Source organism: Martes martes, assembly GCF_963455335.1.
Source record: "Martes martes genome assembly, chromosome: 1".
Taxonomy (NCBI): Eukaryota; Metazoa; Chordata; class Mammalia; order Carnivora; family Mustelidae; genus Martes; species Martes martes.
In genome coordinates, this window is record NC_137888.1 from 191,502,286 (window position 1) to 191,522,274 (window position 19,989).

The 19,989-nt window shown below is 36.5% G+C and overlaps 1 protein-coding gene across 1 annotated transcript in view; it reads left to right on the forward strand.

The window, feature by feature from the left end:
* The window catches only part of DNAH12 (dynein axonemal heavy chain 12), a gene marked incomplete at its 5' end in the record, with an annotated part of 210,268 nt that overhangs the window by 146,931 nt on the left and 43,348 nt on the right, over nucleotides 1-19,989 (forward strand). Inside the window, 4 exons of the mRNA XM_080803013.1 lie at nucleotides 11,434-11,648; nucleotides 12,856-13,048; nucleotides 14,851-15,043; nucleotides 17,154-17,326. Coding sequence (XP_080659139.1) covers nucleotides 11,434-11,648; nucleotides 12,856-13,048; nucleotides 14,851-15,043; nucleotides 17,154-17,326 — 774 coding nt within the window. The remainder of the gene's footprint in view (nucleotides 1-11,433; nucleotides 11,649-12,855; nucleotides 13,049-14,850; nucleotides 15,044-17,153; nucleotides 17,327-19,989) is intronic.

The following is a 19,989-nucleotide window of genomic DNA, read 5'->3' on the forward strand; positions in this document are numbered from 1 at the left end:
ACATAAGTTGCAGATATGGTTATACTTTTCCCCAAATGCTTCAGCATGCGTATCATTAACTTCAGTTGTTTTTGTTTGTTTGTTTTTCTTTTGATGTAGAATTTATGTATAATGAAATACACAAGAGTTAAGTATACCACTCATGAATTCCAACAAAAGTGTAGACTTGGTACAGATACAGAACATTATTAACATCCAGGAAGTTTTCTTATGTCCCTTCCCAGTAAATCCTTACTCTTACCCCACAGTAGGAAATTATTACTCTGATTATTTTCCATCACAGGTTAATTTTGCCTATTCTAGAACTTCATATAAACAGAATCATACTGTATATACTCTTTTGAGTAAGGCTTCTTCCACAAAGCACAAAGTTCCTATTTTTTGTTGCTGAGTAATATTCCACTGAGTGGCTATATCACCATGCATTCTCTTATTGATGGACACCTGGGCTCTTTCCAGTTTTTGGCTATTTACCTTATGTGTTTTAACTAGGTATTTCTATGTGTTTTAAAGATACTATAACTTGATCATTTATGCAACTTCACAGATATCGTTTTTAATTGCTATCATTGATAGTGTGATAACTATATGAACTTTACAAATGGTTTTATTATCCTTTTATTTATATCACTTTGAAAAGCTTTGACAATTACTCTTATTTGAGAAATAATTTACTGTAAATGATTATCCATGTTGTCATTTAATTTTAAGTCTTTTCATGGGACTATATCTCATATATATTAATACCATTGAGCTCTTACATTCATGAGGTACTTCTGTAAGTGCCCTATAGTCTCAAAAATTCCTGAGTTAGACATTACTGTTATTCCATTTTACAGATGAGGAAATTGAGGCCTGGAGTGATTTAGTAATTTGAAATTTAGTAGATAACTGAGCTAAAATGGTGGAATCAGAATTTTAATCTAGACCATTTAACTTCCAAATCCTTGTTTTTAATTACTGTGTGAAGTGCATGGAATAGGATATTACATTCATTACCTTTAAAACTGTAATGGAAATTTTAGTCGTCTTGTGGAATATGAAACACGTATAAAGAAATCTTACATTTTGAGAGTCTGAGTTATTGTTTGTTTATATTCTTTGAAAACCTTACTTCAAGACATCTAAGCTTCCTTTATATTGACAGTATTGTTTTAATAAAATAAGGATGTGTATGATCATATTTTGAGTGTTTATCCTCTCAAATTTTGCTTGAGTATGAACATCCTTAGATTGAGACTTCTAGATAATTATAGTAAATTTATCATAATCTGAGAAAGTATATTCAGCTATTTAAAAAAAATATGTTCTCTGGTAGGGCAGGGTAAGTTCTACTTAACAGAATATTATACTCCAAGTTTTTAGAATTCTGTTTTAGAACTCCTTTCAATGCATTGGTGGCTATTCAGATTTTTAAAATTGCAGTTCAGAAAATGCTGTTGGTCTAAATGTATCTTAATTAAAATTTGAGGAAACCAGAGGTTTCAGGGTCATATGTAAATTGAGGACAACAATCTGTCAATTTCTGGCAGAAAGGCTCTCCTAATAAAGTAATATTCCAATAGAGTCTCCCTTTCCACCTGTTATTTGTGGACCAAGCTGGTCCACAGGCCATGGGCTGGTTGACTTTTAAAGGATTACTCTCTGTCCTTATAGTTCAAATTTCAGTTCTTGCCACTTGAGCCCAGTCTAGTCATCTATGGGTGTCATCCTTGTTAACACCAATATAAGTGGCCACAGAGGTTTAGTCTCCTGTCTGTAACTCCTGACAGTAAAACCCAGTAATGTCGCTAATGTTCACTCTTTTGGTTATTCTGTCTTAAGTGTACCTTAGACTATCATAAGTGTACCTCAGAGAAGTTTGGGCCACCAGGCCTCTGGAAGGTGAAAATTGGTCTGTTTTCTGTCCCTCAGGGTGTAGGAACAATCTTCTGTGTTATTCTCTGCACAGCTGCTTCATTAGTCTATCTCTAATGTTGTGGTCTGTCTCTGTTCCCCTGTGCATATGGCTGTTCACTATGGAAGCCTCAGTTCCTAAGTTCACAAAACACATCAGTTTAAAAGTATAGATTAACCAGGACCATCAAGTCAAACTTCAAGTTCCTGTGACAGAAAAAACTGATTGGCTTAGCTTGGGACAAATATCCACCCTAAGTTTAGTTACCTACGGCTTGGGGCCAAGCCATTATAATAACAAACATGGGTACTGGAGGTCAAGATATAGTTCTCAGAGTCGTAAGCTGGGAAAACAATGTACTTTTTGAAATTAGGACTCTGATGCTTGCTTCTTTTTTGTATCTTTGGGTATGATAAAAAGTAAGAATCTAATTTTATTTTACTTTTTTTATAATGATAGCCATGTACCCCAGCACTGTATCACTATTTATTGAGGTATTCATCCTTTCCTCATGGAATTATACTACTACTTTTGGCCCTTTAGTGTTTCTTTCATGTGTTTGTTGGCCATCTGGATGTCTTCTTTACTGAAATGTCTGTTCATGTCTTCTGCCCATTTCTTGATTGGATTATTTGTTCTTTGGGTGTTGAGTTTGGTAAGTTCTTTATAGATTTTGGATACTAGCCCTTTATCTGATACGTCATTTGAGAATATCTTCTCCCATTCTGTTGATTGTCTTTTGGTTTTGTTGACTGTTCCTTTGTTGTGCAAAAGCTTTTGATCTTGATGAAGTCCCAATAGTTCATTTTTGCCCTTACTTCCCTTGCCTTTGGCAATGTTCCTAGGAAGAAGTTGGGGTGGCCGAGGTCAAAGAGGTTGCTGCCTGTGTTCTCCTCAAGGATATTGATGGATTCCTGTCTCACACTGAGGTCTTTCATCCATTTTGAGACTATTTTTGTGTGTGGTGCAAGGAAATGGTCCAGTTTCATTCTTTTGCATGTGGCTGTCCAATTTTCTCAACACCATTTGTTGAAGAGACTGTCTTCTTTCCATTGGGCATTCTTTCCTGCTTTGTCGAAGATTAGTTGACCATGAAGTTGAGGGTCCATTTCTGGGCTCTCTGTTCTATTGATGAATGTGTGTTTTGGGGCCAGTACTGTACTGTCTTGATGATTACAGCTTTGTAAAAGAGCTTTAAGTCTGGAATTGTGATGGCACGAATTTTGGCTTGCTTTTTTAACATTCTTCTGGATATTCAGGGTCTTTTCTAGTTCCATATAAATTTTAGGATTATTCGTTCTATTTCTTTGAAAAAGTTGATGGTATTTTGATAGAGATTGTGTTAAATATGTAGATTTCTTTAGATAGCATAGACATTTTCACAATATTTATTCTTCCAATCCATAAACATGGAATATGTTTCCATTTCTTTGTGTCTTCCTCAATTTCTTTCATAAGTACTTTATAGTTATCTGAGTTCAGATTCTTTGCCTCTTTGGTTAGGTTTATTCCTAGGTATCTTATGGTTTTGGGTGCAATTGTAAATGGTATCGACTCCTTAATTTCTCTTACTTGTCTTGCTGTTTGTGTATAGAAATGCAACTGGTATCTGTGCATTGATTTTATATCCTGACACTTTATGGAATTCCTGTATGAGTTCTAGCAGCTTTGGAGTGGAGTCTTTTGGGTTTTCCACATAAAGTAAGATATCATCTGCAAAGAATGAGAGTTTGACTCCTTCTTTGCCAATTCAGATGCCTTTTATTTCTTTTTGTTATCCGATTACTGAGGCTAGGACTTCTAGTACTATGTTGAATAGCAGTGGTGATAGCAGACATCCCTGTCGTGTTCTGACCTTAGTGGAAAAGCTCTCAGTTTTTCCCCATTGATAATGATATTAGCTGTGGATTTTTCATAGTTGGTTTTGATGATATTGAGGTATGTACCCTTGATCCCTACACTGTGAAGAGTTTTGATCAAATTTCCTTGGAAAGCCATCTGGCCCTGGGTTCTTGTTTGTTGAGAGATTTTTGATGACTGCTTCAATCTCCTTACTGGTAACGGGTCTGTTCAGGTTTTCTATTTCTTCTGGTTCAGTTTTGGTAGTTTATATGTCTCTAGGAATGTCTCCATTTCTTCCAGATTGTCAAATTTGCTGGTATATAGTTGCTCATAATATGTTCTTATAATTGTTTGTATTTCTTAGGTGTTGGTTGTGATCTCTCCTCTTTAATTCATTATTTTATTAATTTGGGTGCTTTCTGTTTTCTTTTTGATAAGTCTGGCCAGGTGTTTATCAATCTTATTAATTCTTTCAAAGAACCAGCTCCTAGTTTCGTTGATTTGTTCTACTGTTCTTTTGGTTTCTATTTCATTGATTTCTGCTCTGATCTTTATGATTTCTCTTTTCCTGCTGGGTTTAGGCTTTCTTTGCTGTTTTTTCTCCAGCTCCTTTAGGTGTAGGGTTAGGTTGTGTACTTGAGACCTTTCTTGTTTCTTGAGAAAGGCTTGTACTGCTATATACTTTCCTCTCAGGACCGCTTTTGCTATATCCCAAAGATTTTGAACAGTTGTGTTTTCATTTTCATTTGTTTCCATGAATTTTTAAAATTCTTCTTTAACTTCCTGGTTGACCTATTCATTCTTTAGTAGGATGCTCTTTAGCCTCCATGTATTTGAGTTCTTTCCAACTTTCCTCTTGTGACTGAGTTCCAGTTTCAAAGCATTGTGGTCTTAAAATATGCAGGGAATGATTCCAATCTTTTGGTACTGGTTGAGACCTGATTCGTGACCCAGGAATTGATCTATTCTGGAGAATGTTCCATGTGCCCTAGAGAAGAATGTGTATTCTGTTGTTTTGGGATGGAATGTTCTAAATATATCTGTGATGTCCATCTGGTCTGGTGTGTCATTTAAAGCCTTTATTTCCTTGTTGATCTTTTGCTTAGGTGACCTGTCCATTTCAGTGTTGGGGTGTGTTAAAGTCCCCTACTATTATTGTGTTATTGTTGATGTGTTTCTTTGATTTTGTTATTAATTGGTTTGTGTAATTGGCTGCTCCATGTTAGGGGCATAGATATTTTAAATTGTTAGATCTTCTTGGACAGACCCTTTAAGTATGATATAGTGTCCTTCCTCATCTCTTATTATAGTCTTTGGCTTAAAATCTAATTTATCTGATATCAGGATTACCACCCCAGTTTTCTTTTGATGTCCATTAGCATGGTAAATTGTTTTCTACCCCTCACTTTAAATCTGGAGGTGTCTTTGGGTCTAAAATGAGTTTCTTGTAGACTGCAAATCAATGGGTCTTGGTTTTTTTTTTTAATCCATTCTGATACCCTGTGTCTTTTGATTGGGGCATTTGGCCCATTTACATTCAGGGTAACTATTGAAAGATATGAATTTAGTGCCACTGTATTGCCTGTAAGGTGACTGTTAATTTATATTGTCTCTGTTCCTTTCTGGTCTGTTACTTTTAGGCTCTCTCTTTGCTTAGAGGACCTCTTTCAATATTTCCTGTAGAGCTTGTTTGATGTTTGCAAATTCTTTTCATTTTTGTTTGTCCTGGAGGCTTTTTATCTCTTCTTCTATTTCTAATGACAGCCTAGCTGGATATAGTATTCTTGGATGCATATTTTTCTCATTTAGTGCTCTGAATATATCATGCCAGTCCTTTCTGGACTGCCAAGTGTCTGTGGATAGGTTGCCAATCTAATATTTCTACCATTGTATGTTACAGACCTCTTGTCCCAAGCTGCTTTCAGGATTTTCTCTTTGTCACTGAGACTTGTAAATTTTACTATTAGATGATTTTTATTGCTTTTGAGAGGGTTTCTCTGTGCCTTCTGGATTTTGATGCTTGTTCCCTTTGCCAAATTAGGGAAATTCTCTGCTGTAATTTGCCGCAGTATATCTTCTACCCCTCTCTCTCTTTCTTGTTCTAGAATCCCAATTATTCTAATACTGTTTGTCTTATGGTATTACTTATCTCTCAAATTCTCCACATCCTCTCCAACACATGTTGTTTCCTGTCCTGTTAATTTTTGCCATTCTAACTGGTGTAAGGTGGTATCTCAATGTGGTTCAAATTCTCCCCTTGTGGTCCAGTCACTCCTGTCCCCGTGGTCTCTGGCCATACTTCATGCTCACCCAGCTTGTGACCACGTGTTTCTATCTCTGGTGCATGGGCCCATTCAGAGTCTCCAAACTGAGCAGTCTCCTGCAGTGTGCTCCTGAGCCATTTCTCCCAGAGGATGAAGGAGGGGGTCTCCCCAGATCTGTTCCTGGTGGGGTACCGTCTCAAAGAGCAGTGGCCCGACTGTGCCTCAGATCATGGTTTAAAGTAACCCTGAGCTGAGAGCCCACTTCTTGGCTCCGTCCCTGCAGCCGGCTTCCCTGCTCTGATACCTGGCTGCTCTGTGACACTCAGACACCCCTGGTCTTTCTGTGAGCCTGCAGGTCCTGAGACCACAGTGTCCCCATGAGGGCTCCACCCCCATTTAGCCTCTGGAGTGATGTCCCTCAGTGGAGCAGATTTCTAAAAGTTCCAATTTGGTGCTCTGCTGCTCTTTCACTTTCCAGGAACTGGCCCCTCCTCCCTCCATAGTCTATCTTCCCGTTGCTTCAGATTCACTTCTCCACACGTCCTACCTTATGGAAAGTGGTTGATTTTCTGTTCCTAGAATTGCTGCTCTTCTTCTCTTTTATCTCCTGTTGAGTTTGTAGGTGTTCAGAATGGTTTGATAACTATCTAGCTGAACTCCTGGGACCTGATAATATCCCAGTCTCCTACTCCCCACCATCTTGCTCCTTCTATTTTAAAATTTCTTGTCTACTCTTTCTAACATTTGTGTTATCTGTGATTCTGTTTCTGTTAATTTCTTTGTCTCCTGAGAATGTTTAGGCATTTTTTTCCCTTGCTCATTTAAATATCTCATAATATTTGCTTGAATGCCAGATATCATGGGTCTAACAATGGGGACTGAGCTAAATGGTATTAGCCACTGGAAATGGACATGTCTCTTCTTCCACCATGCCTTTAGTACTTGAGTCAGTCTTATCATGAGTTGAGCTGTCTCCTAGAGTAAGAGATTTCTACTAGGCAAATGTTGGTAAAGGTATTATGTTTTTAGCCGAAGAGATTTTCTCACCCCTACCCCGAAAATCTCTAGGGTTTGATATTTTCATTTCTCTGGCCCAAGCTGCAATTCTGCTTTGCCCTTACTTTGTCCAAGATTCCTGAGAGTATTACTGGTCAATACATGTTAATTTCTCAGCTTAGAGTTTCCTGGCTCACATACTGTAAACTTGCACCCTAAAGCTGCATGAACTATAAATCTATGGCTACAGATTCTCAGGAGATTTTTTTTCTCAGCTGGATGTAAGACAGGAATTAAAAAACTTCCTTCCTGTCTCCTTATGCATTGAGTTGGGTTTTTTCTATCTGTAATTTCACCAAGCCTTTTGTGGGTATAAGCTTAATGTAGGGGTCTCAGTTCTAGCTTCCTGCTCCATACAGACTCAAGGAGCCCCTAGGTTATTAGAACTGACAGTCTCCCCAAGGCTAGCTGTCATTTCAGCCCCCATACTTCCCGTTCTGGAATTCAGTTTTGCCTGTGTTTCTGGCAACTGTGTTTTTCTATACTTATATTTTATGTATTATGAATGTATGCCACCTATGTATTTTTAAAATGTCACATTTTATCTACCAGTACTAGGTGGTAGGAGGATTTTTTGGTTATTTAACCAGTCATGCTGCTAGAACCATAGTTCATAATGAATCCTTATTGTGCTTGTTCATGATTTCTAGAGGTTTGTTTGTTTATAATATGGTACAGTGATTGAAGCAGTGCAGACTCTAGTGTCAGGATATTTGAATTCAAATTTTCCCCTATCACTTTCTATCTTGAGATTTGGGTAACTTACTTGACCTCTCAATGCCTTAGGTGCCCCACCTGTAAATGGTGATGATAACAACTCCTACGTTATAGAAATGTTGTGAGAAAGTGCCTAATACACAATAAGTGTTCAATAAATGTTAGTTTTTAAAAATAATTATCATCTTCCAATTACTCATTTTAGTGTCTATATCTCAAAATCTGACTCTCCTTACTTTTTAACCACAATGAAAATACTTTGCTGCTTTATTAACACACCATTCTGGCTACTTAACAGCAACATTTCCTCCAAAATTACTTCCTCTGCCAGAAGCATAGGTGGGTAATGCTTTCTAATTCAGACTGCCCATGGATCTCAAATGTAGGCTAGCATTACTGTTATACTGTTCTTGAAATACAAACTCTATGGCAGGGCCTCATCTCTCTGGATGCAATACAATTTTCCATTTATCTATTTGATATTCACATATTTCCATTTATATATATAATATATATTTAATATCCACATATATATTTAACATTCATTTATATATTTAATATTCAATTTTCCATTTATATATTTAATATTCACATAGGAAATTGAATGTCTTTTAGAATAAACAACAATCTCTAAACATTGTACTTCCCAGAACATTAATTTATGCATTACTAAGAATATTGATTAGCATTAAATGTTAATTTACAAAAATTGCTACTCTTTGCAAGGGTATCAACAATACTATATTTTTCCAGTAACAAGGATATATAAGGAAGAAACCAGTAGATTTAAACAGGGCCTTGAAAGGTACTAAAAGCATCTCATCTAGTCAGTTTTTAAGCAGCTGTATGCAAAGTAACTTTCTCATTTCCAGAACACTTTCCCACTGTATGCTGTGATATCAAAAGTAAATTTTAACTAGTATCTGGACTTTTTTGTATTTTTTTAAAAGATTTTATTTATTTATTTGACAGACAGAGATCACAAGTAGGCAGAGAGGCTGGCAGAGAGAGAGAGAGGGAGAAGCAGGCCTCCCGCTGAGCAGAGAGCCTGATGTGTGGCTGGATCCCAGGACCCTGGGATCATGACCTGAGCCGAAGGCAGTGGCTTTAACCCACTGAGCCACCCAGGCACCCCACTTTTTTGTATTTTTAATAGGATTTCAGTACAATTTGAGCTGGGAAAGAAAGCAACCAGTCAGCTACTAATTGAATTGTTTTTCTTTTTTCTTTTCCAAATTTTTATCTAAGTTCCAGTTAGTTAACATAGAGTGTAATATTAGTTTCAGGTGTAGAATTTAGTGATTCATCACTTCCATATATCACCCGGTGTTGATCACAAGTGCACTCCTTAATTTCCATCACCTATTTAATCCATCCCCCCTACCTCCCCTCCATTTCTCTGACAGACTTATTTCCCTTACTCTCCAGTACTCTCCAGCACCATCCAGGTCATTGCAAATGGCAATATTTCATTCTTTTTTATGGCTGAATAATATTCCATTGTATATAAATATTTCATCTTTTTTATCCATTCATTAGATGATGGACATTTGGGCTCTTTCCATAATTTGGCTGTCTTTGATAATGCTACTATAAACATCAGGGTGCATGGATCCCTTCAAACCACTATTTTTGTATCCTTTGGGTAAATACCTAGTAGTGCAACTGCTGGAATGTAGGGTAGTTCTATTTTTAACTTTTTGAGGAACGTCCATACTGTTTGCCACAATGGCTGCACAAGTTGGCATTCCCACCAGCAGTTAAGAGGATTCCTCTTTCTCTGCATCCTCACCAAAAATTGTTGTTTCCTGTGTTATTAATTTTAGCCATTTTGACTAGTGTGAGGTGGTATCTTATCATCATTTTGATTTGTATTTCCCTGATGATAAGTGATGTTGAGCATTTTTTCCAAAGACATGTATGTCTAATCATGTCTTCTACCGATTTTTAAACTGGATTATTTGTTTTGGGGGGGCATTGAGTCTTATAAATTCTTTATATATTTTGGATACTAACCCTTTTTCCGATCTGTCATTTGCAAATATCTTCTCCCATTCTAAAGGTTACCTTTTAATTTTGTTGATTGTTTCCTTCACTGTACAGAAGATTTTTATCTTGATGAAGTCTCAATAGTTTATTTTTGCTTTTGTTTCCCTTGTTTTAGGAGACCTATCTAATAAGAAGTTGTGACAGCCAATGTCAAAGAGGTTACTGCTTGTGTTCTCCTCCTGAATTTGGATGGTTTCCTGTCTCATGTTTAGGTCTTTCCTCCATTTTGAATTTATTTTTTGTATGATATAAGAAAGTAGTCCAGTTTCATTCTTTTCCATGTTGCTGTCGTTTTCCCAACACCATTTGTTGAAGAGACCATCTTTTCTCCATGCTTTTCGGCTTTGTCAAAGATTAGTTGACTATATAGCTGTGGATTCATTTGTAGGTTTTCTGTTCTGTTCCATGGATCTATGTTTCTGCTTTTGTGCCACTGCTATACTGTCTTCATTACTACAGCTATAATATAACTCGAAGTCCAGAACTGTGATACCTCCCACTTCGCTTTCCTTTTTTAAGAATACTTTGGCTCTTCGGGGTATTGGTTTCATACAAATTTTAGGGTTATTTGTTCTGGCTCTGAAAAATGCTGATTGTTTTGTCTTTGGAAAGGAAAGGAACATTTTTAAAGAGGTTTTGTGTTTTGTTTTTTGTTTTTGGACAAAGGAAAATGGGATTTTATCCCTAGAAGTTGAAACAGAAAGACAATGTCTGAGAAAGCCAAAACAACTTGAGACAAAAACTCCCCTTTCTGTACTAACATTTTTTAAAGATGATTTAATGCACTGTACTGAATATAAAAGGAACCTAGGACAGTTAGTATCATCACTGAGGAAGAAGAAAGCAGGTCATATGTTCAATATCTTCAACCATGAATTATTTGTTTTTGAACAGAAAGCCTTTACCATAATTACATAGAAAAATTTATTAAATAGACCTCAAATATATACCAGACAAAATTTGGAAATTAGTTTATGGTTCTACTCAAACCTGAGGAAATCCATTAGAGGCTGGTGGATCTCTTGCTTTAAATTTTTATCAAATAAATAGCTTTATTTTTATATTATGTTAATAGATGTCATTTATTAAAATTACCATGAAGATTGTGCATTATATTGGAAAGAGCACAGCTTAGAGGTTCACAAGATTATACTTCTGACATGGAACTAGTTTTGGAACCCTGGACAAAGTACTCCCTGAGACTGAATTTCCTCATTTCAAAAGTAAATGACTGGGGCCTCTGGGTGGCTCAGTTGGTTAAGCATCTGCCTTCAGTTCAGGTCATGAATCCAGGGTACTGGGATGGAGCCCACATCAGCCTCCCTGCTGAGGGGGAACCGACTTCTCCCGCTGCCTCCTGCTCCCCCTGCTTGTACTCTCTCTCTCTCTCTGTCAAATAAATAAATAAAATCTTAAAAATGAATAAATGAATGACAATAAAACTCCTTTTTACTTTTCTCTCAAAGGACTCTTGTGAAGATTAATCCTGATAATGTATGTGAAACACTTTGCTTTTGTACAGATTGATGGTGTTTGTTATTTAAATTACATAATTAAAAAAATTAACATCTAAGTATTCCTCTCAGAATGTCTCTTATTATATTCTAGGCCTTTAATGATTGACCCACAGGGTCAAGCCAATAAGTGGATCAAAAACTCTGAAAGAGAAAATCAGCTTAGTGTTATTAAGCTATCCGATTCAGACTATATGAGAACACTGGAAAACTGTATTCAGTTCGGAACTCCACTTCTATTAGAAAATGTTGGTGAAGAACTGGACCCCTCTTTGGAGCCTTTACTACTCAGACAAACTTTTAAACAAGGTACAAGTTAATTAATAGTTGCTAGAACTGAAAGATGGTTCAGTGGTCTTTGAGGCAAGAAAATCACCACATAAATTTAAGTATAATATTAATAACTCAGAACTTCTGTGTCATTATTATATGTGAAAAGAAATTTAGAACAAGTATCAGGAAAGAATTTTGGTCAGGTAATCTAAAATAAATATCTTGCCCTCTGTTCATTATGTTAACCACTGTTATCTAGACTGTTACTCAGTAGAGAACATAAAGAGGCCAGCCTGAAATCTCTTTGTCTTGTGACCATGGAGTTACAAAGTCCATTATTATGAGTAGTAATGGTTAATGTGACTAGAGTTGACTTTAAGTAAACATTGCCCACCTTAAGTCTTCTGCTTATAAAAATTTTATCTGTGCCACACTCTAGTACTTTTTTTTTTCTTTGCTTGGCTTTTAGTTTTTATTTAAATTCTAGTTTATTGCCATATAGTGTAATATTGGGTTCAGGAGTAGAATTTAGTGATCCATCACTTATATATAAGCCCCAGTGTTCATTACAACAAGTATCCTCCTTAATAGCCACCACTCTTTAGCCCATCCTTGGCCCACCTTCCCTCCAGTGACCCTCAGTTTGTTCTCTATAATTAAGAGTCTCTTATGGTTTGCCTCCCTCTCTTTTTCCCCCCTTCCCCTATGTTCATCAGTTTTGTTTCTTAAGTTCTATGTATGAGTGAAAACATGGTGTCTGTCTTTCTGAGTGACTTATTTTGCTTAGCATAATACACTCTAGCTCCATTCACATCATTGCGAATGGTAAGATGTCATTCTTTTTGAGGGTTGGGTAGTATTCTATTGTATGTATATACCACATCTTTATCCATTCATCAGTTGGTGGATATTTGGGCTCTTTCCATAACAAATTCTAGTACTTTTAAGAGCTTCAGTCGTATATAAATAATCTTGGAATCATGATTGAGAATTGATAGAGGAGGTAAGATAAAAAGGTATCTTAATTTGGAAGGCTCCATAACCAGAGAAAATGTCTCATGCCATCCCAGAATGAATGAGTCCTGGTGTATAATTGCTTACTTGCCCCTATGACTTTGTCACATCTCTGTTCTATTTTAAATTACTTTAGGACCATTTACTTGTAACCTGGGAACAGCCTTAACAGAGGGAGGGGCTATACAACTTTGGCTTACTTACCATGCATTTGTTTTCTGAAACATAGGTGGCATTGATTGCATCAGACTTGGTGAGGTCATTATTGAATATTCCTTTGATTTCAAATTTTATATCACCACAAAACTGAGAAATCCACACTATATGCCAGAACTGGCTACAAAGGTGTCTTTACTCAATTTCATGATAACTCCAGAAGGACTTGAAGATCAGTTACTAGGTATTGTTGTTGCAAAGGAGAGGTATGTATTTTCTTATATGCTTCCAGATGGTCTAGAGAGGAATATTTCTAGGCCATTAATACTTTTGTTATGTGATTATTTCAAACCCTTATCAAATTTTACATTTTGTTATTTTAAGTATATAGTCCTTTAAAATAGCCATCCTTGGGGTGCCTGGGTGGCTCAGTTGGTTAAGCACCTGACTCTTGATTTTGGCTTGGGTCATGAGATCAAGCCCCACTTCAGACTCCGTCCTGAGTGTGGAGTCTGCTTCAGATTCTCTGTCTCCCTCTCCCACTGCCCCTCCCCTCTGCTCATGTGCATACCCTCTCTCTCTCAAAAGGGAAAATTGCCATTCTATAAGTAAGTTATAAGTCAACCATGCTATACTGGACTTTTAGTATGGGTAGTAGGATTCAGGTGACATATCATTACTTCTGACTTGTATCTGATTGTTTGAGCCAAAAAAGTTCACCCAGGAGAATATATGCTGTGTCAGAAATATGTCCAAAGATTAAAATGCAGGATGTCACTGAAATGATGAACTATTTGAATAATATGGTGAAATAATGAAATAAAAATGAGTGATAAAATACTTAGATAAGAATGAAAAAGCAGGGGGCGCCTGGGTGGCTCAGTGGGTTAAAGCCTCTGCCTTCGGCTCAGGTCATGATCCCAGGGTGCTGGGATCGAGCCCCGATTGGGCTCTCTGCTCAGCAGGGAGCCTGCTTCCTCCTCTCTCTGCCTGCCTCTCTGCCTACTTGTGATCTCTGTCTCTGTCAAATAAGTAAATAAAATCTTTAAAAAAAAATCTTTATTAAAAAAAATGAAAAAGCAGGATGCAAAACTATACATGGTATGGGTAATATTGTATAAAAATATAGTTAAATATAAATATAAATTTATAAATATAAATATAGTTATATATACATGTGAATGGATATATGTATTTATTATATTAATACACGTATATTAAAATGTTTGGGAGGGAATATGTTAGAATGTTAACAGTGATCATCTGTGAGAGTGATAAGATCATGGGTAATTTTTATTATTTTTTCACTCTTTATGTATTTTTCTATTACTAACATGCATTATCTTTTTAAAAAAAAGAAAAGATATTAAGATAACCTGACACAGCTACTAGTAAAGAATTACTTCCTGAAGGAAATCTCTGATTCCACTTGGAGCTTCACATAACATCAAGCAGTCTATTACATGAAAGCATATTATAAGTGAAATTACACAATCATTAATTTTGTTACTTCCAATATATGAATCCTACTTACATAGTATCCAAGACACACCATGTCCTAACAAATTCTATAACATGCTGAATTGTTATTTTGAAGTTTTACACTTTGTGAAGTTGTTAAGTGCCAGTTTTATCTTTTACTTGAAAAGACAATTGTATGACAAGTCATCTTTTTTGCTCTTGTGGAAGACATGATGAAAATAACACTGTGACAAAGCCAAGGAGTAGATAAGAAGTTGACTATTGTGTTTCTTCTCCAGTTCCTATCCTCACATACCATCTCAGCCATATGGATAAACTTAACACATTCTTAGAGTTACTGTGGTACATGTTTTTGCCACATTTTACATATATACAATTAGTGATCATTTTTTTGCTCAGATTTCTCAAATTATCATTTGTATGGAATTAACTTTTTTCCTTAGGATAAAGTTTGTGTTACATATCTTAGTTTGTGTTGCATATCTACAAAGCTATTTAAATGTCTGCAAAGTTGTGATATCTAGTATTTAGATATGAATTTAAATAAAGTACTATAAATTTAGAATAAACGTTTCTATCATTTTAGACCAGAATTAGAAGAGGAACGAAATGCCCTTATTCTTCAGTCTGCAGCTAATAAGAAGCAGCTAAAAGATATAGAAAAAAAAATTTTAGAAACACTATCATCTTCAGAAGGGAACATTTTAGAAGATGAAAGTGCAATTAAAGTCTTAGACTCCGCTAAAATGATGTCCAATGAAATAACAAAGAAACAGCAGGTGAAAAGAAATCCTAGCAACATTTTTAAAAAAATGTTTTTATTTAAATTCAATTAGCCAATTATCATTGGTTTTTGATATAATGTTCAGTGATTCATCAGTTCAGTATAACACCCAGTGCTCATCACTTCAGGTGCCCTCCTATGTCCATCACCCAGTTACACGTCCCCGCACCCACCTCCCTTTCTGCAACCCTGTTTGTTTCCTGGAGTCCAGAGTCTCATATGGTTTGTCTCCCTCTTTGATCTCTTCCCATCAGTTACCCCACCAATCCCTGTTGTCCTCTGCACTATTCCTTATGTTGCATATATGAGTGTAACCATTTGATAATTGCGTTTCTCTGATTAACTTATTTCACTGAGCATAATACCTTCCAGTTCCATCCATGTTGATGTAAGTAGTATATATTCATCCTTTCTGATAGCTGAGTAATATTCCGTTGTATATATAAACCACATCTTCTTTATCTGTTCATGTGTTGAAGGACATCTCGGCTCCTTGCAGTTTGGCTATTGTGGATGTTGCTGCTATGAACATTGGGGTGCATGTGCTCCTTCTTTTCACTACATCTGCATTTTTGGGGTAAACAGCCCAGTAGTGCAGTTGCTGGGTTGTAGGGTAGCTCTATTTTTAACATCCTGAGGAACCTCCATACTGTTTTCCAGAGTGGCTTCACCAGCTTGCATTTCCACCAATAGTGTAAGAGGGTTCCCCTTTCTCCATATCCTTGCCAATATCTGTCATTTCCTGACTTGTTAATTGTCAACATTTTTATTCTTTTTCAGTTTGCTTCCAGTATAATTTTGGGGAAAGTTTGTTTGCAAGGAACAGAAGCCTATTCAAATTAGCTCAAATTAGAAAAATACAAGGGCAACATAAGGAATATAGTCAATGATATTATAATGGTACCCTATACTGACAGATGGTAGCTACACTTGTGATGAACATAGCATAAACTTATCTAATCACTATGTTGTACGCCTGAAACTAATGTATCATTGTGTGTCAACTAGACTGAAAAAAAAATACAAGGAGCATTTTATTTTCCCAATTATGGAAGTATATACAGACATCAAGAATAATTGGAATGTTTCTATGCTCTTTGTCCCTCTCTAAGATTGAGTAGTCCTCATCTGTACCTCTCTGCTCTGTAAAAAGACTAGTGTCTCCTGTAAAACTATTGTATCTGTTCCTTCATACATTTGTCTTGAAGGTAGAAACCAAATTTGGTTCCATTATTTTTTACTAGTAGGAATGCCCAGTACCACTTGACTTCAGTTTCTGAGGTCTTAAAGTTCTAATTCCCTGGGGAAAAAATTGATTTAGTTTGTATTGGGTCCAGTTCTATCTCTACCTCCTGACTGAATCAGCTACAAACAGGATCATTCAGTATGAACATGATACACGGGTACACTCATTCAGCAGTGTCTGCATAGCGTGTCCAAAGGAGGAGAAATGGTGGATAAATCCTCTACACATTTTCCCTATAGAATAGCAATCTATCAGATTGAGTTGTCAATTGGAAAGCTGTTATCTTGGAGAATTTTTTTTCTTTTGGGGTTGAATATTAACTAACATCCATATTCTATCCAGAAAAGTTAAACATATGAGAAGCTAGTTTAAAAAGGTACTCTTAATGTCTAACCCCATCAGCTAAGAACTATTTCTGAATATCTACTTTGCCAGACTTTGAGCTGAGTTCTGGTGTGCATGTTGACATCGTAAACACACGTGTACACATGCTCTCTTTCTCCCTCTCTCTGACCTATTAAAACAAGATGAGTGACATTAGTAGACACATGTCAGATTCAGACAAAGAATAAGCAAAGATTGACAGTTCTGGTATTTCTGAAACAAAAAACACAACTTTAAACTATTTTTTATCCGTTGTTCTCTTCCCTGTCTTCTTCAACCTTCTCTCCCTCCCTAGTTCTTTCTTGCCTTTCCCTTTCTTTCTATCCAACTTTTAGCATAATAAAGCATTTTCTTATAAACTATGCCTCTATAATTTTGTCATTGAATTTGGGGTTATTTTAAATATAAAATTTATTATATGAAAAATACATAATTAAAAAACATATTTCCTATTTATTGGATTGTTCTCTTCTAGATTGCAGAAAAAACGGAACTCAAAATAGCAGAGTCTCGAGAAGGCTACAGAGCCATTGCTAAACATTCATCAGTCTTATTCTTCAGCATTGCAGACCTGGCTAACATTGATCCCATGTACCAGTACTCTCTCACCTGGTTTGTCAACCTTTATATCAACTCTATTCATGACAGGTAAACATTCCTAGATTCATTCATCCTCCTTATGTTAGACTTTCACCATACTTTCCATTAAAAATACATAACTTTTTTCTTATTATGTAGTATGTATTCATTATAGAAGATTTAAAAATATGGAAAAGTTAAAGGACATCTGGGTGGTGCAGTCAGTTAGGCATCCGACTCTTAGTTTTGGGTCAGGTGGTGATCTCAAGGTGGTGAGATTGGGCCTCATGTGGGACTCTGAATTCAATTTGGAGTCTGCTTGAGATATTCTCTCTCCCTCTCCTGTTCCCTCTCCTGCTCGTGTTCTCTCTCTCTCTCTAAAAACAAACAAAAAAACAAACAAAAAAAATTTTAAATATGGAAGAGTTGAAAGAAAGGGAGAGAGAAAGCCCCCTTTTATTCTAAGTTTTTTTTCACCCCTACCCAAGATATAGGCATAGAAGGATTAGCTTTAGTCCTTCCCCCACCTCTTTTAAATATTTTAATATGGCACTTGACTTATCCATGCTGGCAACTCCAATACTGTTCTCCACCCTTGAGACCTCTAAAAAGCTTCAGTCCCAGGGTGCCTCATTGGCTCAGTCAGTACAACATGCAACTCTTGGTCTCGGGGTGGTGAGTTTGAGCCCCACACTGGGTGTAGAGATTACTTAAAAATAAAATCTTTTTTTTTTAATTTTTTTTTTAATTTATTTATTTGTTAGAGAGAGAACGAGCGAGCACAGGCAGACAGAGTGGTAGACAGAGGCAGAGGGAGAAGCAGGCTCCCCGCCGAGCAAGGAGCCCGATGTGGGACTCGATCCCAGGACGCTGGGATCATGACCTGAGCCGAAGGCAGCCGCTTAACCAACTGAGCCACCCAGGCGTCCCTTAAAAATAAAATCTTAAGAGAAGCCTGGGTGGCTCATTCCATTAAGTGTCTGGCTTCAGCTCAGGTCATGATTCCAAGGTCGTGGGATTGAACCCTGTGTCCGGGCTCCCTGCCCAGTGTGGAGACTTCTTCTCCCTTTCCTTCTGCCACACCCCAGGCTCTTGTTCTCTTGTGCATGTGTGCTCTCTCTCCCAAATAAGTAAATAAAATCTGAAATAAGTAAATAAATAAAATCTTTCTTAAAAAAAGCAATATTTTTTAAAAAGCTTCAGTCCACATTTCTAATTGCTAGATATTTTCTCTTTAATCAGTTAATGAATGTACACAGATTTGGGAGTCAGACTAGAGCAAGAGGTTAAGTCTCAGTTCAACACATACTATCTACATTGATACAGGCAAGTCAGCTAACCTTTCTGTAATTGCCTCAATTTTCCTTATCTATAAAATAGAGATAATAATAGTATCTACCTTTGAGAATTGTTATGAGAATTTAATATCTATGAAGTGTTTATCACACTATCTAATATTTAGTATCTGCTGTATTTGTCAAATAGAATAAAAGTATGATTTGAGCCTAACGTGTACAATCTACGTGAGCTCTTGGTAGGACAGTCTCTCCTGAGTGATTGAAATATCTGACCTCTCCCATTTGGGATTTGGAGTTTGAATTTACACAGTCCACAGTGGAGGAGACAGTCCACAAAAGGGCAAGAATCTCAAGCAGACTCCCCCTTCAAGCTGAGGAATTGACATAAATGTCACCAACAAGTGTCAGCAAGGACGTAGAGTCCTCAGAACCCTCATACACTGCCAGCAGGATTGTAAAATCCTGGATTTTACAGGATTGCCACTTTGGAAATATTTTGGGAGTTCCTGAAAATATTAAACATAGATTTGCTATATGATATAGTGATCAGGAAATCCAGTGATTCTTGAGTGTACTGAAGAGAATTAAATGCATATGTACACATGGAAAATCAGTCTTTTTGTTTTGAGACATAAAAAATATATATTAAAAAGTTACTTGATTAGTTTTTCTCCCTTCATTATGGTGATATTATTCATGTGCAATGCAGCTAGGTTCAGTTGTTGTTGGTTTGGGGATTCTTTTGTATTTCATTTTAGTTTTCTCTTCATCCTGGTTGATTTAATATATATATATTAATAATATATATATATAAATCCTGGTTGGTTTAATATATATATTAAATATATACATATATATTTATACAAATATATATACACACATATATACATATTTATATATATATACACATATATATATGCTGAGCAGAGAGCCCTATATGGGGCTCAATCCCAGGACCCTGAGACCATGACCTGAGCCGAAGGCAGAGGCTTAACCCACTGAGCCACCCAGGCGCCCTAATTTTATTATATTTTTGAACACACAAGCCATTAATGATTCCAGAAGTATATCCTTGTACAAAAAGGTCTACTCAGAGAAGCGTCACTATCCCCTATTCTTCCAAACCCTTTCCATGGGCCAGAAAATTTCTTTTTAAAAATTAAACTAAAATTTAAAATTGAATTAATTTTGAGGGTACCTGGGTGTCTCAGTTGGTTAGGCAACTGCCTTCAGCTCAGGTCGTGATCCTGGAGTCCCGGGATCGAGTCCTGCATCAGGCTCCCTGCTCAGCAGGGAGTCTGCTTCTCCCTCTGACCCTCCCCCTCCTCATGCTCGCTCACTCTCTCTCTCTCTCTCTCTCTCAAATAAATAAATCAATCAATCTTTAAAAAAATAAATAAAAATAAAATTAATTTTGAGATAAATGTAGATTCA